The sequence below is a fragment of the Trachypithecus francoisi genome, unplaced genomic scaffold, assembly GCF_009764315.1.
Source record: "Trachypithecus francoisi isolate TF-2019V2 unplaced genomic scaffold, Tfra_2.0 Lachesis_group15, whole genome shotgun sequence".
In the NCBI taxonomy this organism is placed as follows: domain Eukaryota; kingdom Metazoa; phylum Chordata; class Mammalia; order Primates; family Cercopithecidae; genus Trachypithecus; species Trachypithecus francoisi.
In genome coordinates, this window is record NW_022681460.1 from 69,999,629 (window position 1) to 70,012,879 (window position 13,251).

At 33.6% G+C, this 13,251-nt stretch overlaps 1 protein-coding gene across 6 annotated transcripts in view; it reads left to right on the top strand.

Moving 5' to 3' along the window:
* The window catches only part of SHPRH (SNF2 histone linker PHD RING helicase), an 87,914-nt gene that overhangs the window by 45,389 nt on the left and 29,274 nt on the right, over window positions 1–13,251 (top strand). For all 6 annotated transcript variants that reach the window (XR_004442920.1, XM_033235146.1, XM_033235145.1 and 3 more), the window contains exons 17-23: window positions 2,412–2,519; window positions 3,457–3,599; window positions 4,710–4,883; window positions 5,198–5,260; window positions 6,219–6,444; window positions 8,124–8,267; window positions 9,343–9,444. Coding sequence is in view for 5 of the 6 variants with exons in the window: in XM_033235146.1 (XP_033091037.1) it covers window positions 2,412–2,519; window positions 3,457–3,599; window positions 4,710–4,883; window positions 5,198–5,260; window positions 6,219–6,444; window positions 8,124–8,267; window positions 9,343–9,444 (960 nt within the window). In the remaining variant the exon portion in view is untranslated. The remainder of the gene's footprint in view (window positions 1–2,411; window positions 2,520–3,456; window positions 3,600–4,709; window positions 4,884–5,197; window positions 5,261–6,218; window positions 6,445–8,123; window positions 8,268–9,342; window positions 9,445–13,251) is intronic.

Genomic DNA, 13,251 nt, shown 5'->3' on the forward strand with positions numbered 1-13,251 from the left:
ATATTTTCTTCAAACTTTATGCTCCATATAGTTGATATATCCTAGGACATACAACGTATGAATAAGTGTAATCACGTTTTCCTGTTACTTTGATGTTTCAAATTTTGTCGTGATTTTGGGTAGCAGAGAATGGCAGCAGTACGTATTATTTGGCTTCTCTGCTGATCTACCTGCAATTATGTGATAAATGTTTGTTGTAGATATGGCTGTTGGTAGCCAACAGAATGGGAGGTAAATAAATGAGTTTTAAAAAGGAAACTTTGATCTCATGGCAGATCTACAAAAGATGTAGCTTAGTAAATATACAAACTTTTGCACTCTCTCCACCTTTCTCTGTATTTTTTAAGGGGGTAAATAAAGTCAAATTTTTGGTGGTAGTTCTCTCAAAGAAGTTTCCTCTACAAAAAGTGTTGCCTGTTTTTGAAAAGAATGACATCGAAGAGTGATATTATAAATTATTTTACTATAAATTGTTAATAGCTTATTATGCACATTCTTCCAGGGATTTTTGCTGTTGTTAAACATTAAAGAGCTAAATCAAAAGAGGTATGTTTGAAATGTATTGAGCCTATAAATGGAGCCTTTATTTGTGTCAACAAGATAAAAAATGAGATATGCACAGCCTTTTTAAAACTGGTGGTTTTGGGGATGGAGGGGCCCTGGTAAACTATTTTAATTAACAAATATTTTATATATTTATGAGTAGAGAGTGATATTTTGATATATGTAGATACTAGAATGGCTAAATCTAGAAGAAAACCTAGGTAATACCATTCAGGACATAGGCATGGGCAAGGACTTCATGTCTAATACACCAAAAGCAACAGCAACAAAAGCCAAAATTGACAAATGGGATCTAATTAAACTAAAGAGCGTCTGCACAGCAAAAGAAACTACCATCAGAGTGAACAGGCAACCTATAGAATGGGAGAAAATTTTTGCAATCTACTCATCTGACAAAGGGCTAATATCCAGAACCTATAAAGAACTCAAACAAATTTACAAGAAAAAAAACAGCCTCATCAAAAAGTGGGCAAAGGATATGAACAGACACTTCTCAAAAGAAGACATTTATGCAGCCAACAGACACATGAAAAAATGCTCATCATCACTAGCCATCAGAGAAATGCGAATCAAAACCACAATGAGATACCATCTCACACCAGTTAGAATGGCAATCTTTAAAAAGTTAGGAAACAACAGGTGCTGGAGAGGATGTGGAGAAATAGGAACACTTTTACACTGTTGGTGGTACTGGAAACTAGTTCAACCATTGTGGAAAACAGTGTAGAAATACCATTTGACCCAGCCATCCCATTACTGGGTATATACCCAAAGGATTATAAATCATGCTGCTATAAAGACACATGCACGTGTATGTTTATTGCGGCACTATTCACAATAGCAAAGACTTGGAATCAACCCAAATGTCCATCAGTGACAGACTGGATTAAGAAAATGTGGCACATATACACCATGGAATACTATGCATCCATAAAAAAAGATGAGTTCGTGTCTTTTGTAGGGACATGGATGCAGCTGGAAACCATCATTCTCAACAAACTATTGCAAGAACAGAAAACCAATCACCACATGTTCTCACTCATAGGTGGGAAATGAACAGTGAGATCATTTGGACACAGGAAGGGGAACATCACGCACTGGGGCCTATTGTGGGGTGGGGGGAGGGATAGTATTAGGAGATATACCTAATGTAAATGACAAGTTAATGGGTGCAGCACACCAACATGGCACATGTATACATATGTAACAAACCTGCACGTAGTGCACATGTAGCCTAGAACTTAATTTGTAATTAAAAAAAAAAAAAAAGAATGGCTAAGTCAAACTAATTAACATGTCAATTACCTATTTTTATTTGTGTGTTTGTGTGTGTGTGTGTGTGTGTGTGTAGTGAGAACATTTAAAATCTACTTTCTTAGGACTTCAGCATATGAATTTTGGGGAAACAAAATTTAGTCCCTAACACCTATATTACTATATATTCTCAAGGATTATTTTTAAACCACAGTAACTCTAAGAAATTTTAATAACTCAATTAGCCAAGTTTTAGAAAGGTGTCTTTGCTTTGCCTATCATTTGAAATATTACTGTTCTTTTTCTCCCCTCTTTGCTTATTCTAACTAAAAAAATAATTTAAATAAAAATTTGGCAGACAAGTCTTTGGTGTTTCTTAAATTTTGTTACTTGCACAGGTACATTTTGTTAACTTCCATATATAAGGAATTTTTAGCGTGACTTTTATGTTCTCTACAGTGTAGTTGCACTTAACATGTTTAAATGCAGTTAAGTAGCTTTAAATATATAAAATGAGCCATTCTTCTTGAAACATCATACTGAATTATATTCTGGATTGGGAGTGACAGTTTATATTCTCTGTTTCAACACAGGCCAAACAGCTGCGAGAGCACTATATGAGCAAGTGTAATACAGAAGTTGCTGAAGCCCAGCAAGCTTTATATCCTGTGCAGCAGACTATTCATGAGCTTCAAAGAAAGGTATGCCAAAATGCAGTATTTCTTACTTGTATTTGTCTCCAGATATCATTTTGGGTTTTGGTTTTTTTGTGGGGAAAAACTTGAATTTTTTTACATCTTGGAATTCCTAGCACCTAGTACATTGCCTGATCCACAATACAAGTTTATTTAACTGTTAGCAATGATTATTGGTTGAATGAACAGATGCATAAATAAGTCAACTATTTGAGTTCTCTTTCTTTTGAACTCATGGGTTTTCTCTGACCTTGTGTATATAGCAGTTGTCTTTTGAAGAAAGTAAAGACTTCTATACCCTCCTTTTTATCTTGTTTCTGAGATGTTTTAAAATGTTAAAACATTAGAACCACAGGTATTTTTCCTGCAGAATTTATACCATTTGTCATTTCTAAAATTTCACTTTTATGAAATCAGTAGCAAAATCTAAAGAGGTTACACAAATACACTTTTATTTTCAATGTTTAAATCAGGTGTTGCAAATTTTTGTCTTTCTGATTTATTAATTAGTATTCTGGGATATAATTTTGTTAGTTATTGTAGATTATTCATTAAGTAGAATCTAGTTCAATTAGTTAAAGATTAGAATGAAGGCTTTCTTACGCTGATAAAGAGACCTGTGACCTTTTCACATTAGCCATTATTGAATTTTCATTTGGTGTAAATAATTTTTTTAGTTACAGCCTTGTTATGTAAATGCATACAACAAATTCTCATTTATGCAGAGTAGCTAGGAAATAGGGGTTTCTCTTTAATTATATTTTCAAAAGAGGAAGCGAGCATTGTACATAGAATATGTATACTCATCTCCCCTCTGTGATAGTCCCTTTGAGAATAGCATTTATTACTTTCTTTGAATTTTGACACCACCCTGCCCATTGATGGAAGCTTTGTGAGTACTAAAAAAAAAATAATAATTGATTAACTGCTACCTTTTTTACAGATTCATTCTAATTCTCCTTGGTGGCTAAATGTGATCCACAGAGCAATAGAATTTACTATTGATGAGGAGCTTGTTCAGCGAGTGCTAAATGAAATAACCAGCAACTACAAGCAACAAACTGGCAAGCTTTCTATGTCAGAGAAGTAAGAAAACAGGAAGAAAAAGTGTCTATCATAACTTTGAAAGCAAAGAAATCCTTGTATTTTTTAGTTTCTAATTTTTCATTATTACTGACTTTTTTTCTCCATTCATAAACTTATACACACACATTCATACTTCTTTTTTGCAGCCTTTTTTTATGGGTACCATAATTGGGTTTAACTCACAACTGCCACATACCTTTGTTACTTTAGTTACTTTAATATTTTACACTTCATAATGTGAGCACATTAGTAACTATTGAAATTATACAGGAAGGCCGGGCGCGGTGGCTCAAGCCTGTAATCCCAGCGCTTTGGGAGGCCGAGACGGGCGGATCACGAGGTCAGGAGATCGAGACCATCCTGGCTAACACAGTGAAACCTCGTCTCTACTAAAGATACAAAAAACTAGCCAGGCGAAGTGGCGGGCGCCTGTAGTCCCAGCTACTCGGGAGGCTGAGGCAGGAGGATGGCATGAACCCAGGAGGCAGAGCTTGCAATGAGCTGAGATCCGGCCACTGTACTCCAGCCCGAGCGACAGAGCCAGACTCCGTCTCAAAAAAAAAAAAAAAAAGAAAGAAAGAAATTATACAGGAAAAGTGCTTGGCAAAGTGCCTCGTGTATAGTGTGTAATTACAGATTTAATTAAATGTATATACATATATATATTCAACCAAGGAATATAACTCTTAGCCATTTTTCTTCTTTCTTCCCAATTTTCTGCTTTTATGTTTCATCCTGCAGGCACCTCCTCATATAGAGGAAGGATGTCAGGAGGGCTATCTGTAGTCAGGCTTAAAACGGAAGAATGTGGCAGTCGTACACTTTCAAAGATATCTGAGACAGAGACATACATTTTTCCTGCTCTTTTTCAGTTCCTGATCACAGGACTATCAAATTTTTTTGGTGTCTTTTACAGTAGACAGCCCAATATTATACTTTGAATACACTGTATGAAAACTCAGTCAAATGTTGCTGGTTAAACAAACAAACAAACAAACAAACAACAAACAGTTTCTTTAACACTTTGTTTGGCAACCATTTTCTGAATTTGAGGAAATTGACCTATTATTCTTTTCTTTGTGTTGTGTGTGGTGCTGATGTGGGAATCAGGTTCCGTGACTGCAGAGGTCTTCAGTTCTTACTTACAACACAAATGGAAGAGCTAAATAAATGCCAGAAGCTAGTAAGAGAGGCTGTAAAAAACCTGGAGGGACCTCCATCTCGTAATGTTATTGAGTCTGCAACAGTCTGCCACCTCCGACCAGCCAGACTTCCTCTCAACTGGTAGGTAATGGAAGAAATCATACAATGAAATGATACCATTTCTTTAAGTTAGATTTCTTAGAGAAGAAACAATTGACTCATATAGTAAAGGTTTTTTCGTTTTAATTGAGACAGAAGTAGAAAGAGATTATCAATCTAATTTAAAAAAAATAAAGTCTCAAGGACAAGGTGTGAAAAACCATGTAATTTTTTTTTTTCTAAAATGACGTTTCTAGTAGAAAGAGATATGAAATTAAAATACTAAGCTTCTCCTTAAAATTATCAGATTGCTGGTTATGTTTGTGAATATTTCTCTGTTAATCTTTTTTTTTCAGCTGTGTCTTTTGTAAAGCTGATGAATTGTTCACAGAGTATGAATCAAAGCTATTTTCCAACACGTAAGTTCTCTATTTGATTATTACCCGTCAAGAAAATGAAACATTTTTCAAGACTCAGTATTTTATATGGCTATATTTTCCCCCACAGTAACCTTTATTATATTGTTTCTTTAATTAAATTGATTAGTACACCTTTGGCATTTTGATTGTTTAATATGCCCAGTTTTACCTATCCAGAAGTTACCCCCTAAATGTTCATAGTGTAGTAATATATAATTAATTGAGGTGCAGTTTTGGGGAGTGGTAAAATCCCAGACTCTAGAGTCCAATGGGTTTGAATTATACAGATTTTACTAGCATTTTACTGCTATTCAAGGTAGAACTTATAGTATCTGGCATAACTTCTTCAAGAATAAAGAATGACACAATCAAATATGTTATTACTTTAATAAAACCATAAGTAAACATTGTCACAAACACTTGGATTCTCAGAGGGAAGCTTGTTAGAATAATAAATGTGTCCACTTTCATCCAGGTATGTTACTATTCTGTTTTAGGTCAAATCTGTTTCTGTAATTACTGAAGTAAATAATACATTTCTTCATGTTTCTATCCAAATTCTGTTCATTCATCTCCAACAGATATAACTTCTCTAAAATAGAAATTTTCCCCACATGTTTCCTTGCCAAGCATTCACTTCTGCATGTGAAGGAAGAAAACAAGATTTTTGTGTTGTGTTATGGCAAATGAATCAGTAGTCTTTTTGTTTATTACAGTCTACATGATAGAATTAAAAAAAAAAAAAAAACTGGCCAAATTTATGATGTTTTCAGCTTTTCCAAGGTTGCTTTGTTTTTTCCAAAGACTTCCAAACATGTTCTTTTAGAACTCACATTGAAAGTTGTTGTTGAAAAGTTACTGACCCTGCTTCTGTGTTTGCTTTGCTAATATAGCTCATTTACAGTGCTTTTCACTCACTGATAGCAGTTACTGTTGTTTTGTTCTGTTATGTTTTCAGAGTCAAAGGCCAGACTGCAATATTTGAGGAGATGATAGAAGATGAAGAAGGACTGGTGGATGATCGAGCACCTACCACCACCCGGGGTCTCTGGGCAATAAGTGAGACGGAGCGATCTATGAAAGCAATACTATCATTTGCAAAATCGCATAGGTTTGATATTGAATTTGTTGATGAAGGAAGCACTTCAATGGATCTCTTTGAAGCATGGAAGAAGGAATATAAGGTATAGTATTTTAAAACTTCCTTCCAAAATTAAAAATTCCTCTTTTTTACATCAATTTTGACTGCTACTTTTTCTCTCTCTCTAGTTTTTTAAAATCTTCTTTTTGGATTGGAGTGGCATAATTTCTCTTTGCCTAAAATGTAGTTGTTGTAATAAAGGATAGCAAATACCATAATACTCAAAGACATTCTATTTATTAAACTACTATAAGAAAATCATTATTAAACTGGAACTTATATGAAACTTTTTGTTTAGCCATGAAAGTTTTCATTCTATTATTAGCTTGATCTTCCACTGCTATTTTATGAAATTAGAGCTTTGTTTTCATTCTGTGAATAAGAAGCAGGCACCAACTACCTTAAAGACTGGGGAACATAGTAAATACTTCTCATCCTTTAAGTCTGGAAACCATTCCAATGAATAAAGACCAATATGCCCTTTCATATTTGTACTTTAATGATTCCATCATATTAAAACTCTGTACTTGAGATTTCATAATTCATTAATTTTCAATTATTGTTTTATTTGGATTAGTTATCCATTGTACTGCTTTGCAGGTGAGATAGGTAAAGGAAGGAAATAAGTGTTTTATTTATAATGACATATTTTTATTCAATTTCTTTTTTTTAAAGTTTTACTTTTTTAAAGTAGGATAAAAATTTTTATGCAGAAAGGTAGTTATTTGTACTCTCAGTTCATATGTCATAAATTGGGGAATACTTTTATAGCATTGAAATCATTGGTTTATAATAATTTTTTTCTCACACATTACTCTTGTGAATGCAAAGCAGATTAACACACTTAATTACAGTAAGCCTTGGAAGAAGTGTTAGGTACGATGTGCAGTTTCCCTTGTATTCTTCCTTTCGAATCAGTTTGGCCACATGCCCTTTGTCCAGAAGAGAGCTTATTGTGCAGTTCTCCCAGGTCTTGGTACATTTTTTTTGTGCATAACTTGATAGACCTTTTCACTGAAGAGCTACTTGAATGAAGTCCCGCTATACATATCCACCAGATCTACCTGAAAATGTAAAGTCAGTGAAGAGAGCCTGTCAAAAAATGCATACTGATTGATACCATTTCTGTGAATTTCAGAAACATATATAACTGAATTATTAAGAATACGTTTCATACACTATAAGTTCAGTGAAAAGTGTAGCAGGATAAGTACAATTCAGAATAGTGGTTGCTCCATGGTTGGGTATTGAAGGAGGGATATGTGAGGAAAGAGTGATACAATTGAGAAAGAACATGCAGAGCCTTTCTAAGGAATTCATATTTATTCTTTCTTAAATTAGATGGTGGGTACTTGATTGTGTATTTTAGTATTCTTCATACCATTTATACATAGTTGAATATGTGAAATATGTTATAATAAAAACATTTTTAAAAAATGAAACAGAGAAGAGATTCTGGCAGCCTACAATTGGACTTTATAAAGATTTTTGGTCCTACCAAGAAATCTTTGTATTCTGTTCCTGAGAATCTAAAGAGGCGGTGTCCTATAGAGATTTTTTCATTCACATTTCATTCTAACAATGACCCCAGGAACTACTTATTTTAGACACATAGCGAAAAAATGTGAGATGTCATTGAAGATGTTTGCTTAAGGCACATCTTGGTGGTTTTAACCAGTTTTAATTACATGCTTTACCACTGTGTTTGTCTTTTCTGTTCAGTTGCTTCATGAATATTGGATGGCTCTGAGGAATCGTGTGTCTGCTGTTGATGAACTTGCAATGGCTACAGAACGACTAAGAGTGCGTGATCCTAGGGAGCCAAAGCCTAATCCGCCTGTTCTACATATCATTGAACCACACGAGGTAATTGGCAAGTAAATCACAGAATAGGGAACAGCAAGCAGATATCACAGATATCAGAGACCCATAGAAGAGGCAGAATCAGGGCACTGAGCTCTACTGTAAGTGTGTATTTAATCTCCATTTTTAATTTGACCCATAGAAAATTATATTTGTAGATAAAAAATGGTCGAAGATGAGCAATTTCGTATCTCATACATGCTTAGCATTTTGGTGCATCTTGTTTCTCTCCAGGTTGCACGTTCATCTGTTTTTGAGTTTAAAACCTTGTATGTGCTATTAAGACCAATAGATATTCTCAGTCACTTTGTAGACATTTTCTGTTACCTTAGTTTTATCAGAAGTAGAAAAATCTTCCTTAAAAACAACTGAAACCTTTTCTTTTGCAGTGTTTCTTTTGCTAATGATGAACTAATATTAACAACTTTACCTTCTAATAAATTTGTCTTTGTAACTCAGGTTTAAAAACATTACTCCACCAATCTTTTTTATTCTCCATTAAAATATATTATTTCCTTTATAATTCATTATTATTTCTTATTTGTTTAGTGCTTTAAGTCTTTCTGTACAGCTTGGAGACTGTAACTTGGAAAAATTTAGATATATTCATTATATACTATCTCACTTAAATGTGAATTCTGAATAAGTTTTTCTGAGAAAATAAATTCTTGTTTGAGTGTTCCTTCTCTGCTGTATTCTACCAGGGGGACAAAGGAAAGAAGGGCAGAGAAATTCTTTCCTGGATTTCATGAAATCACTGAGGCCAGAGCAACAAATCACTTAACTTTTCTTTATTCCATGGATGTATTACTGAAAAAAATGGTACATAATAGAATTTGAGTTTGTTTTTATCTAACTTCAGGTACATAGGGACATTTCCTATTTGAAAGGAAAAAAAAGTCATTTGAAATATATTATCTAGTATCTATTTTGAAAACTTGTTAATTAGAATGTAAATGGGTTTTTTTAAAAAACAAAATACATTTGTATTACTGGAGAATTGAGAATTGTTCATATTTAATATAATTTAACTGTCTTTCTGAAAGAATAAAGAAGTTTTTATTTTTATTTTCTTTAGGTAGAACAAAACCGAATAAAACTACTAAATGATAAAGCTGTTGCTACATCACAGCTTCAGAAAAAACTTGGGCAGCTTCTTTACCTAACTAATTTGGAGAAGGTATTGTTTTTAAGACATGCTACTTTTTCCTATGCTGTATTATCATAAATGATTTTAGTGACTCCTTTCATAATGGTGCAATTTTTTTAAATTAATATTTTGTGTTATATGAGTCCGAACACTGTGTCTCTACAATAGCTACAGAGATCACAGAAGAATATTGTATCTATAGAAATTATATTATGCAGATGATGTAGAAGGCATGCACTGTATAGTAGAGAACAATGTAAATGGACTATAGTTCAAAGCCTTGAATAGTAAAAGTATTACAACGTATCTCTTGGTGAAAATAGCATAATACAATTTATACACATGCATTCATTTGTAAATACAAAAATATTTTGTAATTTGTTATTTGAAACTGTGAAGTGTGTTTGGAAAGCTACTAGATCAGAGTACATGGTAATAAAGGTAGACTTCAAATATTAAGTATAATTCAAAACATGTTCTGAGTTGTGATCTAAGTATTATATTGGACACTGATGAATTGGTGGGTCATTGATTAAATATAATTTCATTTTATTGCAGGCATTCATATTTTGCTAGTTGACAGAGAACCTTCTAGGGGCAAGATAGGGTAGTAAATATTTGGATAGGGCAAGTGAGGACAAGCTATAGATTTGAATTCTTCTGAAAACTGGCGTAACATATATTTAAAGTGAATCAGTAAATCTCAGACAAAATGAAAAGTTAGACGTTCATTATAGATATAACATGGTGACTAAGAAGATAGACTTTGGATCTGGACAGCCCAATTTTGAATCGTGACTCCACCTTTTTCTAGATATGTGACTTTATTTAAGTTATTCACTTTTCCTGACATCATCAGTAAAATGAGAATGATATCAACACTACTTTATAGTATAGGGCTGTCTTGAGGATTATGTGAATTAATATATGTAAAATGCCAGAGTAGTTTCTGCTCTGTTAAGCACTTTCTCGGTTTTTGCTGCTATTAATATTATTTAGATCCTTATTATTGTTATGATTACCAACACTTATTCTGAAAGGTAAAAAGAAGAAAAAAATTTTAAAGTTTCATGCAAATTGCTAACATTAAGAAGATAACACTTAGGCTGGGCGTGGTGGCTCAGCACTTTGGGAGGCCAAGGAGTTTGAGACCATGCTGACCAACATGGTGAAACCCCGTCTCTACTAAAGATACAAAAAATTACTGGCATGGTAGCACACACCTGTAATCCCAGCTACTCGGGAGGCTGAGGCAGGAGAATCACTTAAACCTGGGAAGCAGAGGTTGCAGTGAGTTGAGATCGCGCCATTGCACTCCAGCCTAGGGGACAGAGCGAGACTCCATCTCAAAAAAAAAAAAAAAAAAAAAAGATAACACTAAGGAAAAATGTCTCAACATTCCTGGGCATAAGTTTTTTAAATGTAAGATTTCTATACTTTAAATATAATAGTCAAAATAAAAAGAGTTATCTTGTATGTCATTGTTTATATGTTAAAATATTTTTTAAAACCTAGAATTTTAAGGATATAAATAATCTACCTAAGAAAATCCATTTGGCTATTAATAAAAGAAAAAAACATTTAACCTATAATGATGGAAAAATCAAATTACACGGGTGCTATTTTCTGCCAATAAGTAGGCACAGATATTTTAAATGATTACACACCCCAGTGATGAAAAAGGGCAGGGAATGGATGCATTTTATGCATTACCAATGGAAATATAAATTTATATAAGCTTTTCCTAAAAGCATTTTAACAATATCTATCAACAATTTTATGTAGGTTGAACATCTCAAATCCAAAACTTGAAATGCTCCAGTGAGCATTTCCTTTGAGTATTGTATCAGCACTCAAAAAGTTTATGATTTTAGGGTGTTCTAGATTACAGATTTTTGGATTTGGAATGCTCAACCTGTATATGAAGGAAAGGAAAAGGAAAACTGGACAACATAGATAAAATGAACTGGAGTCTACACGGTAGGATTAAATGGACATTATAGAACTGTAAAAATACAGTATCTGAAATCAAAAACTCTTTGAATGGAAACCAGACACAGAAAAAAACAGGATTCATGAACTCAGGTACAGTACAATAGAAAATACCCAATTTGAAGTAGCATAGATAGAAAAAGCAAAATAGGGCAAAAGAGATTTGAGACACAGTTATTTGATCTAGCATACTTGTAATTTCATAGATCTAGCATACTTGTAATTGAAGTTCAAGAGGAAGAGAATAGGACAGGAGCTTGAAGAGATAATGGCTGAGAATTTTCTAAAACTGATAAAAGTATGAGAAATGACTTAAAGATTCAAGAAGTTAAGAAACACTAAGCAGAATAAGTAAAGAAGACAACAAAATACTGCCTTAGGTACATCATAGTCAAACTGCTGGAAACCAAAAATAATGAAAAATAGAAATAAAAAAAGTTGAGAGATAAAACAGTTAATACTTAACAAAGGAGCACTAATAAAACTGGTGACTACATAGAGATATTTTTTTTTCACCTTTAGAGATGTTTCAGTGTTTCCATAGTTTAACCAGTTGACATTGGAACATCTTCAAACTGCTAAAAGAAAAAAAACAGCCAAACTAAAGTTCTATACTTAATGAAAATTTCCTTTTTTAAAAAAAGTGAAATGAAGATATTTTCAGACAAACATAAACTGGAAGAAGTCATCTCCAATAAACCCACATCACAATAAGTATTAAAGGAGCTTCTTTGGATTGAAGGAAAATTATTTCAGATTGAAGGATGCAATTACAGTAAGGAATGAAGAGCAAAAGCTTAAATACGTGGATAAATATGCAAGGATATTGACTATTTAAAAGCAACAATGCTGTCTTATGGGTTATACAACATATATAGAACTAAAATATTTGTCAGTAGCACAAAGGAAGGAGGTAAGCAGAGGTAAACTATTATAAGATTGCTCCAGAGGAATGGTCAAAAAAGTCCATAAGGCTATTGATCGTTTGAACACTAATGAACAAATATGACCCAATTGACACAGACCACTACACCCAACAACTTCAGAATGCATATTTTTTAGGTGTACATGAAACATTTATCAAAATAGACCTTATGCTAATTCAAAAAGCAGCTCTTAAAAGTATGTGAGAGCATGTTTTCTGACTGAAGAGGAATTTAAACCAGAAATCAGTAATGGAAAAGTAACTAGATAAATCCCTAAAAGTTTAGAAATTGACAGGATACTTCCGAATAACCCATGGGTCAAAGAAGAAGTCAAAATGGAGGTTAGAGAATGCTCTGAACTGAGTGAAAGTAAAAATATATGACAGTGCTTAGAGGAAAATTTATAACTTGTTTAACTTAAGGATCTGCAAATTATCATGCATGGGAAAAATTCATCCCACTACCTTTTTTCGTAAGTAAAGTTTTATCGGAATACAGCCACACTCATTCATTTACCTATTGTCTGTGGCTGCATTCATGCCACAGTAGCAGAATTGAGTAGTTACAACACAGATCATATGGCCCACAAGGCCTAAAATATTTATAATCTCACCGTTTATATAAATGTCAACTCTTTATTGATATATTGGAAAAGAATAGCTATTGTGAATTATAGTAGATTATTTACAAAGTGCTACAGCAATGACCCTTCCATTCTTGTTGCCCTTTGGAACTCGGTGAGACTATCTGAAAAAGCCTAGTTTACCTTCTTGAGCAGCAGAACCCTCAGCTCAGCCCTCCCTGCAGAACAGATAGCCTACCAACTGCCAAACATGAGCATGAGGCCTTCATAGACCATCCAACCCCAGCCAACTCAGCCCATCCCCAAATCACCTGTAGTATCATGGGAAACATGTTT